A 12115-nucleotide genomic window follows, 5' to 3' on the forward strand; every position below is an offset into this window, starting at 1 on the left:
CTATCTGTGTCGAGGGTAAATCCTTGACAATGATTCTGACGTATGCTGGACAGTGGGTGTGTGATCGGCGTTCCGGGTGTGCCTATAGAATGTGTGTGTGTTTGTTGCTTGAGAACACCAGAGTTATCCAGTTTCAGGCCTCTCGTGAAGTAACAGCCCTATATCCTGTGTATTCTTCTTCTTCTTCCTCTCTTTTTACAGAAGATATCCCCCTTTATATTTCAGAGGGTGAAGTCTTACAAGTGGGCCCAACAAGAAGACGCATGCCTGTCCTAGAGAAACGATATAAGCAATCAACAAGCCTACATTCACCGGCCTGCTCTGGGTCCCTGCTACAGCCATCCCATCCATCGGTCGTACCCCCGTTTGTCATGCCCGAAGCGCCTGCCCTGCCCTGTCCTATCGCAGGCTTCCCCTGTCACGTCTGTGCGCCTGTCCAGCAATAATTAATATCTGCGGAACATTATAAGGTAACTTTGCACCGACCATACCGCCTCAGTCGGAATTGGCTGTCTGGGGAAGGAAACAGCGTGAGTAGAGGCATTAAATGAGGTTTTACTAGCCTAGACGAGTACCAGCCCCGCTACCAGTAAGGACTGGTCGCGGGGAACCCTGCAGAAGCTCTGGTCATGGTCGTGCTGGCATCGACAGTAGCCCCCAAGCTCTCTCGCGGATGTGATGATCTGAGTTATTTTTTGGCATGTTGAGGTCGGGCCTAGTCGTACCACTCAAGCCCTGGGTGGAGAAAAGCTTTGACCAGGGAGTGGTCAGTGACATGACCCACCACCGTGTCTCTTGGGAAACCTCATCCCGAGGGGAGGTTAACCATCAGAGAGAGAGATCGTGGGGGAGAGAAACCTTGATGGCCGTCGGTTTCTGAGGTGGCAGGACTGAGCCGATCTTATAAATCGAAAGGCCAAAACCCTGGAAACCCCTTCGCACTCCAAGCTTCTACACCAAAGCCCATCGCCTCCAACCACATCCCATCTTTCCTATGAAAACCACTATTGAGCTCCCATGGCGCCGTGCACCAAAAAGGAGCTTGACTTCCCCAAGTCAAAGTGCACCACCGCAAAGCTGAAGTAGATGTACGAGAATCGCCTGCTTCCGCACCGTCTATCTTTGGGATATCGCCCTAGGGGAGATGACCCTGCTCCCCGCCAGGGGGAGATCGTGACCTTCGCCTCATTCTTCCAGGTGGGTCTCGTCCTCTCCTTCTTTGAGTTCTTCCTCATCGTCATCTCCTTCTATGACATCTACCACCTCCACCTCAACCCCAATTCCATCATCAGGTTGAGCATCTTTGCTCACATGTGTGAAAACTTCATAGGGATCAAGCCATGCCTTGATCACTTCCGGTTTTTCTACACGGTCCAGGCGCAGCCCGAGCCAGCCATTGGGAGCTGCAGCTTTCATCTCTGTGACGGTGTCGCGGGCTCTTATCTGGAGATGAACCTCAAATCTTCGTGGTTGGGATGGAGGGGAAAATGGTTCTACCTCACGACTGATGACTCCCTGGACAATCTCCGCATGCCAGAGGCGCTGGCACGTCTTGCGGAGAGTTGGGGGAGCTCCCCCAAGCTGACCGCTGAACTGCTGCTCCTTGTCAGCCGGGTCAAGACGCTTGCGGAAGCCGGCCTGTTGGTGTCGGGCGTCGTCCGCGACTTCATCAAGCGCTAGCTGTGTCCCCTGCGGCGGAGAGCCCACCCGGCATATCTATATACCAGGAGTGATGATGACACTCGGAAGAGCTCCATAGTAACATCACAGCCATCCTTCTGTCCTTGTCTATTGGTCGAGCGGTGTCTTATTCCCTTTGATCAGATCTTCCCGATGAGGTCATCGACCTGCGGGTCAGGTCACTAATGGCGGCGGCCGCCAGGAAGGGTGGCCCTCCATGTGTCCCCCTGTGTGAGCTCCCCTTGCCGGAGAGGGCTCGGATGAGACTGGTATGTTTAAACATAGCTAATTTGTTTTTCAGGGAAATCGTTCGACAACATGGAGTGCATAATACTATCATCTCGGATCGTGACACGAAGTTTTTGAGTCACTTTCAGAGATCACTTTGGAATAAACTGGGGACAAAGCTGTTGTTTTCTACTACGTGTCATACTCAAACTGATGATCAAACAGAGGTCGTCAACCACACAGTATCGACTATGTTATGGGAAGTTCTAAAGAAAAATTTGAGGATGTGGAAAGAGTGTTTACCACATATTGAATTTCTTACAATAGGTCGGTACACTCTACCACCAAGGTAAGTCTGTTTCAGGTAGTATATGGATTTATATTAATTTACTACCTTTGCCTACTTGTGAAAGACTTAATTTAGATGCTAAGAAACATGCTGAATTCATTGTTAAGTTGCATGAAATAACTAAAAAGAATATAGAGAGCATGACTGAAAAGTATAGGATTGCCGAAAGTAAAGGTAGGAAGGAAATAAAATTTGGATCGGGTGATTTAGTTTGGTTGCATTTGAGGAAGGATAGGTTTTCAGAACTAAGAAAGTCAAAGTTGATGTTTAGAGCTGATGGACCATTTAAGATAATTGAGAAAATCAATGACAATGCATACAAATTGGACCTACCTGTAGATTTTAGGGTTAGTCCCACGTTTAACATTTCAGATTTGAAGTCATATTTGGGAGAAGAAGATTAGCTTGAGTTGAGGATGACTCCAATTAAAGAGAGGGAGGATGATGAGCCCATGGCTCATTCGGATATGATCAATTCTACCAATAATCCTCAAATCATACAAGGTTCAATTACAGGAGCATGTGCACGATAATTAGACAACCAGGTGAACTCGTTTCTCGTTGTTCATGCTTCCTTGGATGGATTACTACTAAATTCTTATGATGTTTTATTTCTTAGAAAACGTGAGAGAAGCACCACAACTTACCTGGACGTCACCCCTTGAAGGCCAAGTCTACTCGGACTTGAGGCTAAGCTCTAGTTGTGGCCATGGTCGAATTCGTGGTTGTGGTCAAAGTTGTGGTCGTGGTTGCGGTTGAGTCCCAAGACAGCACGTCAGTAAAACAAGCATAACTCACTCATACGAAGTCCGTTTTAGGCAATCTTGCACATTCTGGAAAGCTTACGATGAGCCCTTTCAATGAATATGAGCTCGACCAAATATTTCTTATAGTTTAGTCAGAAAAAAAAGGTGTTGCGCCACTATATCGGACCCTGTTGGGTCTTGTAATTGTGTCGGGGTCGGAGTCCAAGTTGTGTACGTCTCTTTCCATGGCTGCATAGCCCTAGATTGACCTCATCACGTTCCTCCTATATATACACAGTAGCCATCATAGTTTAGGCTCTGGTTCAGCTTAGATTATTCTGTTTTAGACGGTTTTGTCATTTATCGGTTTGTTGAACCACAACTCGAGTGCTTCATCGATAATTAGCAATATTCAGATTGCATCTACCTATTCTTTCTTGTGTTCTTGATTCGCTTGTAGGAAAAGCCTTCTTGGCGAGGTCAACCGCATCTTGGCACGGTTGATAACCACGTAGTAGTGGTATAGTGGTTGCAAGGGTTCTCGATTTGTTCTATTCGGAGCCTTTGGATCATCAACGTTGGAACTCCACCAATCGACTTATCATATTACTTTTTAGAAGATCGGGCAAACGCACATCATTTGTGAGGACCAGAGTTGTGCTTAGCTCCCCGTTGCCACGGTAAGTTTCTTTTGGGTAGGTATAGATGCTTTGGATTTTCGTTCCTTCCTAATTTAGTAACTTTGTTGTTTGCCGCAGACCCGTGGTAGCCCCTACGGCTCCCGTCACGACCCCTTTGATGATGCCCCCACAGGACATTCCAGCGCCTCTGCTAGCCCTGGCTTTGCCCTCTGGAGCATCGGTGGCGGTTTCGATCCCCGTGGCGCTGGTCGAGGAGTTTGTGGCGGCCCCTGACTTGCTTTCTCTGGTCAATCGCCTCCCCTTCGCAAACTGGTCGAAGAGAAGGAAGCTGTGTCCAGTAAGTGCATCGAACTAAAAAAGCAGCTGGCCCAAGAAAGGGAGGCTGGGCGCCTGTTGCAGCAAAGGTGTGGCGAGCTCCAGCGGGAGAAGGCTGCGCTTTTTGCCGAACACTCCGCGCTTTCCGCTGAGCACTCCCAGCTCAAGGAGGATGAACTCACCACCCTCCGCATTCTCTAGTACAGCTTCAATACACTGTCGGATCCCCTGGGGAGCCTCAATCTAGGAGCCACTGAGCCGAAGGACAACTGCACAGCCCGGGCTTGGGCCTACGCCGTCAGGTTTCTGGCAGAAATTTTTTTGAGCTCCCAGCCACCCTGGCGATGAGGGGTGCTGAGAACGTGGCACAGGCGGTGAGGTTGACTGCGAAGTACATTTTTTGGTGCTACTTCAATCATGACCCTCATTTTAACATGGACCTCATCAGTGAGGGAGATGTGGTCACCGGACCCAAAGCTGAGGAGAGGCTGCAGCTGGAGTGTCAAGGAGCGATGGACCACGTGAATATATTACAAGACAAACTTGATTATAAAGTTTGTCTTGTAATATATTCGAACGAGTCCTCCCGTTTTTGTTCTCTGATGAGTTTGTGTTGTTGTGGTCGTAGAGTTCCTGGAGTGTCCGAACCATCCGTCCGTACCGATCCCTCACCTACGCCGACCAGCCCCTAGCTCTTGCCGAGCCCCCGATCAATCCTCCCAATGATCGCGCCGACCAGCGTATTTTGGAGGTGGTGGCCGATCATGAGATGGGGCTTGTGGTCAAGCGAGTGAGTACGCTGAGAAACCATCAAGGTGTGTTATTCTGACCACTTGAGCCACGTGTTGGTCCCAGGTTACCCATGAAAGGCTTAACCAGCTAACTCATGTGTGGTTTATGACCTGTTTCTTGACCAGCCTACCGGGAGGAGCTACTCGCAGTGCGGAGGGAACTAGAGCTGGTGACCCAGGAAGTATCCTGCACAGAGAGGACTTTTATGACCACCTTTGCCATTGCCAGGAGGATCTATCGGTGGCGTAGAGAGACCTAGAGCAACTGAGCAAGGAGAGCGACGAGTGGCGAGTGAGATTCTACAACCATCTTAGCTGGACTTTTACCCCCTTCGACACCATACTTTGGCTCACCGGTCTTCAGGTTCGCTCGACACTTGGGAACACCGTGATCGGTCATATTGAGTGGTTTCTGGCGGCCTCTGAGGACGCAGGTGGCCGCAAGCAAAGGATTCACGAGGCCGTTGGCGACCACCTTTTTGAGGTCGGGGTCTCCGGTGCCTTCCTTGCCCTCATCTACGTCCGCGCCACTTTCCCGACCTAGACCTCTTGCTGTTAGTCGGTGCTGGTTTTGAAGGCACTCGGATGACCACGGAGGAGCTCAACGCCTGTGCTGATTCATTTTGTATGTTGTTCGTTCCTCCCTTTGGACTGCCCGGTTTGACCCACTTAGGGGTATTTTGCTTCCTAGGAGTATTGTCTAGAGGTCATCTAGAGTCAGTCCTTGGGTCTCATTCGAGTGGTCTCTTTGTAACGAAGGATACTTATCTTTATGTGGAGTTTTTCCTGTGCTTGGGCGTCGAGTAGCCTCAGAGTGCTCATAATGCCTAGGAAGGATCGCGTCAACCCGCTCGCTAGCTAGGTCCCGGCACTAAGGATGACCTTTAGCCCAGTAAGTCTTTCGGTGGCGATCAGCGCTCGACCCGAGTTAAGGCTTGTGGTTGTTAATCCTTGGGCGCCATCCCCTTAGCAGCATGCGAGTGGTCAATTTTGGATCTGGTCCCATCAATCATGAGCGAGTGGGCTAAACAGACATGGCAACAAGAAAAACAAAACACATATCCTAATAGTTCTAGCCCTCGACTGTCTGGTCAGCAGAAGAAGCTGCCGACCAGACGGTCAAGTTCTTGAAACAGAAATGCTTACAATTTGGTGGGAGGTCGTGTTTGTCCATGAAATCCTGCAACACAGAAAGCTTGGTTTCTTGGATTTGAACACAGTTACACGTCATATCCACGCTCGTCAAGAAGGTCCTGCAAAATAGAAAAAATGGCTCATCGTTGAGCAGCCTATACACAGGACTGGTGTTTCGCGGGATGTGTAATTTGCGGCTGACCACCCTAGCAAACCTGACCCCGTCAGGCCAGGGAACTGTGGGTCGCTTTGGAGCACCCCTCCCTCCCCGGGAGGAGCCTATCACGACTTGCCCAGCCTTGGACTCAACCCAGGTCGAGGTCGCCCATGACCAGTGCTCTTCCTGCACCTAGTGGTCGAGGTGGCGTCTGAGGCCTTGTTGGGATTGAGCTGCTCGAGCCTTAGAGCACGTTCACAGAACTCTTCACCCGAGTTTTTATCTTTGTCCCCACCTAGCCACTTGGTCAAGCCCAGATGGCTGGCCGTTCAAGGTGGCCAGCGTGCAATTCCTAACTGACGAATTGAGTTCCGTTGTCCGATTTTAGGTGACTTGGACTGCCAAGTTGCACTATCAGCGCTCACATGGACCTTAATAACTGTTGTGGCGGTGATCTCCTTAACGAACTCGGGTTCGATCCACTTTGTGAACTTGTCGACTGCCATGCGTAGGAAATTAAAACCACCTGGGGCTTTTGGGAATGGTCCCACGATGTCGAGCCCCCAGACAGCGAAAGGCCGAGAGAGTGGTATTGTTTGCAGTGCCTGGACTGGTAGGTTGGTATTTTCAGCCGTGGTACTGGCACGACCCGCACTGTTTCACCTGCTTGCAAACATCCTGGAGGGCGTTAGGAGGTTCAGCCTCCACATATGCCTCCGAGGATGTTAGGGAACACTGTGCTTCCCCATCTTGAGCGATGTATTTCAGTAAAAAGTCATTGCTCCCTTGTTGGCAGAGACATCCCTCTACCAAGGAGGATTCTCGCGGTCTGCTCGCGTGACCCTTTCTGCTGACACATTGTTGTTAGGGTCTTCTTGATTCTGAAGGTAGTCCAAGATCTGATGGATCTAGGTCATACTCGAACTGAGCAGGACGACCACATGATGGCCACCCGAGGTCGATAGCACCGAGGGAAGCATTGCCTCCAAAGGTGTTGCGTTTCCTAGTGGAGCATCCCTTCCACGTTGGCCCGAGACCGCGGTGGGTGATTGTGTGAACCTTTTCCCCAAAGACTCTGATCGGGGCGGGTTCACAAGAAAGGTTGGACGGACCAGCCCATTGTCCAAGGAAGTAGTCCTCACGAGGGACGTGCGTGACTTCCTAGTCGATAGCGTGTCGCTCAAGCTTTCTTACTTCGGAGTGGTATGTCACCATCGTCTGGTCCAAGCACTGGAAAACTCTTTGGCATTAGGGTCACACCCAGTAGCGAGTCCCTCATCGCTAGTAGGTGTTACACCCTCCACGTGGGTGCTGCTCACGGTCTAGGTAAGAGGCCCTCATACTCCTCAATGCTATTATTAATTAGAAAAACATAATTGAACCATGTACCTAACGATGCAGGGTCCTATGCTCATTCGTGGTCGGTGGAAGCGTGCATCGCTTTAGGGACCAATACTGCTCCTGTGGTGCCTTGAAATCCTGCAAGGTAAGACAAAGATTCCCCCTTCCTATAGATGAGTGGTTAGTACTGGGGGAGGAGAGGGTTACCTTTCTGAGGTCCTGGTCCCCAACGGGAAGTGGTTGTTACCCATGTCAGAAGTGCGAAGTGTGGACCCCTCGTATGTACTCAGTTTGAACCTACTCAAAGAAATAACACCCCCGATTAGTTTCTGGTACTCTTTTACCTGATCAGATCATACCTGGCTGATGGTATCGGTTTGCGCCACAGGGCTGGGTGTTGACGGTCCCCACGTGGTGAGCGCTCCTTCGGGTGGGGTTGACATTGATGAGGTTAGTTCCCTCGGGACTTGTGGTCCGTGAGCCCCCATCATCGCCTTGGATATGGATGCCTCTGCTGCTCTTCGTTGAACCATGAGACCTTTGGATCCCGGTCCAATGTGCTGACTTTGGAACATATCGGATTTGTCTGGGTCATATCCCATGAAGAACACCAAGCAGCGACTCGGATCCTTCGAGAGGGACTCGTCGATCGTCGGGGATTCGAACATGGATAGCCCACAAGAAATTAACGGCACTTACCATAACTCGAAAACACGCCTCCTACCTGGCGTGCCAAATGTCGAGGGTAAATCCATGATAATGATTTTGAGGTATGCTGGACAGTGGGTGCGTGATCGGTATTCCGGATGTACCTATAGAATTTGTATGTGTTTGTTGTTCGAGAACACTAGAGTTATCCAGGTTCAGGTCCCACGTGAGGTAATAGCCCTACATCCTCTGTATTCTTATTCATCTTCCCCTTTTTACAAAAGATATCCCCTTTATATTTCAGGAGGTGAAGTCTTACAAGTGGGCCTAACAAGAAGACCTATGCCTGTCCCAGAGAAACGATATAAGCAATTAATCATTATAAGACTACATTTCATTGTACCTGCCATGGGTCCCTGTGGCAGTCGTCCCATCCATCGGTCGTACCCCCATTTGTTGCACCCAAAGCCCAACCTGCCCTATCCTATCGCAGGCTTCCCACACGCGTTTGCTGTGCCCCTATCACGTCTATGCCCGTCCCGCAACAATTAATGTCTACAGTGGGATCAGAGAGAAAAAGAGAAGAGAAGTAGAAGGTAAAAAATAGGGTATCTACTGGAGATGAAAAAATAAAAGATGCTGTAATAGTGATAGAGGATGCTGTAATAGTATTTTGAAGATAAAAATTTGAGATAGTTATTAGAGATGGTCTAACACGATGGAGATCTTTTCACGTATGAGAGAAATTTTTTTGACGCTGTGCGGTGTACGAGAGGAACCCTGTCCGCCTAACACTCCCCCTTCCCCACCTCGCCGCATCCGTCGTCAAATACGGCACTCTCGCACCCGAATACTCCCTCTGCTCTCGAATTCACACTGATCCGTCCGTGGCCCATTCTCTCTTTCCCCCACTCGCCTGCGCATCTGTCTCCTCGGCGAGCGAGCTAGGCGTAGCAGGCGCGAGCTTTGTTGGGTAGAGGAGGAGGAGGGAGAAGGGAGGAGATGAAGGCGGTGGAGCGCGCGAAGCTGGTGCGGAGCCTGCGGCAGGAGTCGCGGCGGCTGCGCCTGCTCGTCCTCGTCATCGGCTTCTTCCTCGTCACCCTCACCTTCGTCGTCGCCTCCAAGCCCGACGCGCTCCTCTTCAACCGTACGCGCCGCGCCGCGCCCGCCACCATTTCTTCTTCTTCTTGGGTTCTCTCTTGGAGTCGATGGATGGTGCTTGCTAACCAGAGTGCGGGCTGGCTCGTTTCAGTGAACGGCAGGTTGTCGGTGGACCAGACGCCGCGCTCGCTCCTGATCCGCCAGCGGGTCGACGCTGACGACGCTGCATCCAGGAGATCCGCCGACACTCTCGCCGCTGCAGCCGAGGATCCCAAGGTGGTCGATGACGACGACGCCGGCGAGGAAGCCAAAGCCAACGCCAACGCGAAAGGTGAAAACGTTATTTACTTAATTACCACCTTCCCGTCGGCGAATCTTGGGGTATAATATCTACTAGTGTCACAGCACTGACCCTTCTCTTTACGACAGGGACCAGTGTAGAGGAGAAGCGGGTGCTCACTAGTGAGCCCGAGCAAGGCAGAAGGGAGGAGGCCACCGCATCTGAGCTATTAGGTGAGCCATCACCTTCCGATCCGCCAATAACTTATTTGTCTATCTCCGAGCTTGGATGCCTGCCCAGTTCGTTCAACTCGGATTAGATTCACGGGTCTGAGATTGCGAGAGATTTGGGCTTTTTCAGTGAGATTGATGCTTGCTTTATCTGTGAACCTTTGGTGGTGGCATCTGTGCTGTATAGTAGGTGGGGGAGGCGAAGAGGGGAGGAAAGGCGTGGAGGAGGGGCACCAAGAGCACCAGCACAAGGTGACCCTCCCAACTGTTTCCAATTATACCATCCACGATGCTGAGGACAGCGACAATGGTAAGCAAGAAGGTGGGAGACGCTGAGAGGTTTCTATTAATTGCATCTTTGCGATTTCTTGATCTAGATTGGTGTGACCGTTTCGGTACTTATTAACACCTAACAGTGCTGGTACTCACATGTTCCTGGTGTTATTTGTGGTCCTGTTGATGTTGCTGCAGATGAGAAAACGGACACAGAAATTAAGCTTGCGAATGACATTGACCGGAGCAACGGCGGGGACACATCTCAGCAACCAGGTTAGTGTTCTAGATTAATAAAACGTGTGCCAAGAGACCAATGTATATTATTCTTAACCTGATGGTTTTCGCCATAGTTCAAAGAATTGCTTGATCAGTCACTTTATACTGTCAATTGTGTCAGGCTTAAATTAGTTTGAGGGATGCTTTGCAAATTCACAACCAGATAATGATATATAATCCATCTTATTTTATACTTCTGTTCCAATGATGATACTCCATTTTGCAGCCTTAAATAATTTGGTGTGGGGCAAACTGTTGTGTGATTTTTCAAACTTCAGAGCAAATGTCTGTGAGATGCGAGGCAACATTAGGATACACCCGAATGCCAGTTCAGTCATGTACATGGAACCTGCCGGTTCAAAGAGAGATGAGCAATGGAAAGTTAAGCCTTACCCTCGCAAAGGTGATGAATTATGCCTCAGCCATATTACAGAGCTGACGGTGAAATCTAGCAAAGTGGCTCCTGAGTGTACCAAGTACCATGATGTTCCTGCTGTGGTCTTTGCACTGACCGGATACACAGGAAATTTATTCCATGACTTCACTGATGTGCTTGTGCCTCTTTTCACAACTGCAAGTGAGTTCAATGGTGAGGTTCAATTCCTAATAACGGACATGGCTATTTGGTGGACAAGGAAGTACGCTGTGGTGTTTGAGAAGCTAACTAAGTACCCCTTGATTGATTTCAACAAGGATGACCAAGTACATTGCTTCAAGCATGCCATTGTTGGCCTTCATGCTTACATGGAGTTCACAATTGACCCGTTAAAGGCTCCACACAATTACTCAATGGTGGACTTCAACAGGTTCATGCGCAGGGCCTACTCATTGCCTAGGGATGCAGTGATTGCACTTGGTGAGATCCCCAAGACCAAGCCGAGACTGCTCATTATCTCCAGGCAGAGAACAAGGATGTTCCTTAATCTCAATGAGATCGTGGCGATGGCTGAGGAAATAGGTTACGAAGTAGTGATTGAAGAGGCCAATGTGAACTCTAACGTTGCCCATTTTGCCAAGGTGGTAAATTCCGTCAATGTGATGATGGGTGTCCATGGTGCTGGGCTCACAAATTGTGTGTTCCTTCCACACAATGCCATATTAATTCAGATTGTACCATGGGGTGCCCTAGATGGGATATGCCGAGTTGATTTCGGCAACCCAGCAGAGCAAATGGGCCTGCGGTACAGGCATTACAGCATCGGTGTGCACGAGAGCAGCCTCACGGAGCAATACCCCCTGGATCACAAGATCTTCAAAAACCCGCTTTTGTTCCACAAGAATGGATTCGAGTTTGTCAGGCAGACCTTCATGGATAAGCAGAATGTAAGGCTTGATTGCAACAGGTTCAGGCCTGTACTCCTGGAGGCCCTTGATCAGTTGCACCAATAAAGACCACCGATTTCTTTACAAATTTTGGATTCATCATTCTTCTCTTTGTAAAATTCTGGATCATCCTCTGATTACATGAGCAAGAGAAAAATTAATTATGTGTCTAAATGTAGGAAGTGTTGTCTACACATGGATCGAAATTCAGATATCCATGAATTGTTAGGTCCGTTTCTTGATTGGATATAGAAAAGATATTTCGTTTTCTTTGTAAGTTGTTGCACTTTTAACAGTCATATTGGTCATAGAAATATCAGTATATGCATTGTAGTGATAATAAGGTGCTTTGACATGCTCGTGGAGAGTAGAATGTTCCAGGTCTGACAGCACGGGCATCAACTACACAACAGAAAAGGAGTTAGTGGAGAGCACCATTTTTGTGCTATGTGATTCATTATGATATTTTTCCACTTTTTGGTTCTTGACAAGAAGAAAGGCGAAGCTTGTAATTCTTGGGTGTCAGTCAGGTGCTAGAGTTAGGAGCTACGGTTTGGTTGTTGGAAACTCACTCCGACTAAATAGTTGACTGCTGGAAG

The 12115-nt window shown here is 49.3% G+C and overlaps 1 protein-coding gene across 6 annotated transcripts; it reads left to right on the forward strand.

Annotated features, from left to right (window-relative positions):
* The first annotated feature begins 8792 nt into the window (after window positions 1–8792).
* On the forward strand, window positions 8793–11789 carry LOC133922210 (alpha-1,3-arabinosyltransferase XAT2-like). 6 transcript variants are annotated; one of them, XM_062367428.1, is made up of 6 exons: window positions 8793–9177; window positions 9283–9462; window positions 9561–9644; window positions 9772–9963; window positions 10113–10190; window positions 10420–11789. In XM_062367428.1, exons 1-6 carry the CDS (start codon window positions 9033–9035, stop codon window positions 11580–11582), a joined length of 1842 nt encoding a protein of 613 aa, XP_062223412.1. In that variant the 5' UTR covers window positions 8793–9032; the 3' UTR covers window positions 11583–11789. The 6 variants fall into 6 exon arrangements, with proteins under 6 accessions (XP_062223412.1, XP_062223415.1, XP_062223416.1 ...); XM_062367431.1 differs by having other exon boundaries at window positions 8794–9177; window positions 9829–9963; XM_062367432.1 differs by having other exon boundaries at window positions 8794–9177; window positions 9832–9963.
* Window positions 11790–12115: the final 326 nt, after the last annotated feature.

Source organism: Phragmites australis, chromosome 6 (genome assembly GCF_958298935.1).
Source record: "Phragmites australis chromosome 6, lpPhrAust1.1, whole genome shotgun sequence".
Classification (NCBI taxonomy): Eukaryota; Viridiplantae; Streptophyta; class Magnoliopsida; order Poales; family Poaceae; genus Phragmites; species Phragmites australis.

Coding starts and splice junctions, on each gene's coding strand:
- LOC133922210 (XM_062367428.1), top strand. CDS start 9,033: ATGAAGGCGGTGGAGCGCGCGAAGCTGGTGCGGAGCCTGCGGCAGGAG. Junction 9,645..9,771: donor CACCGCATCTGAGCTATTAG/GTGAGCCATCAC, acceptor GGGCTTTTTCAG/TGAGATTGATGCTTGCTTTA. Junction 10,191..10,419: donor GGACACATCTCAGCAACCAG/GTTAGTGTTCTA, acceptor TCCATTTTGCAG/CCTTAAATAATTTGGTGTGG.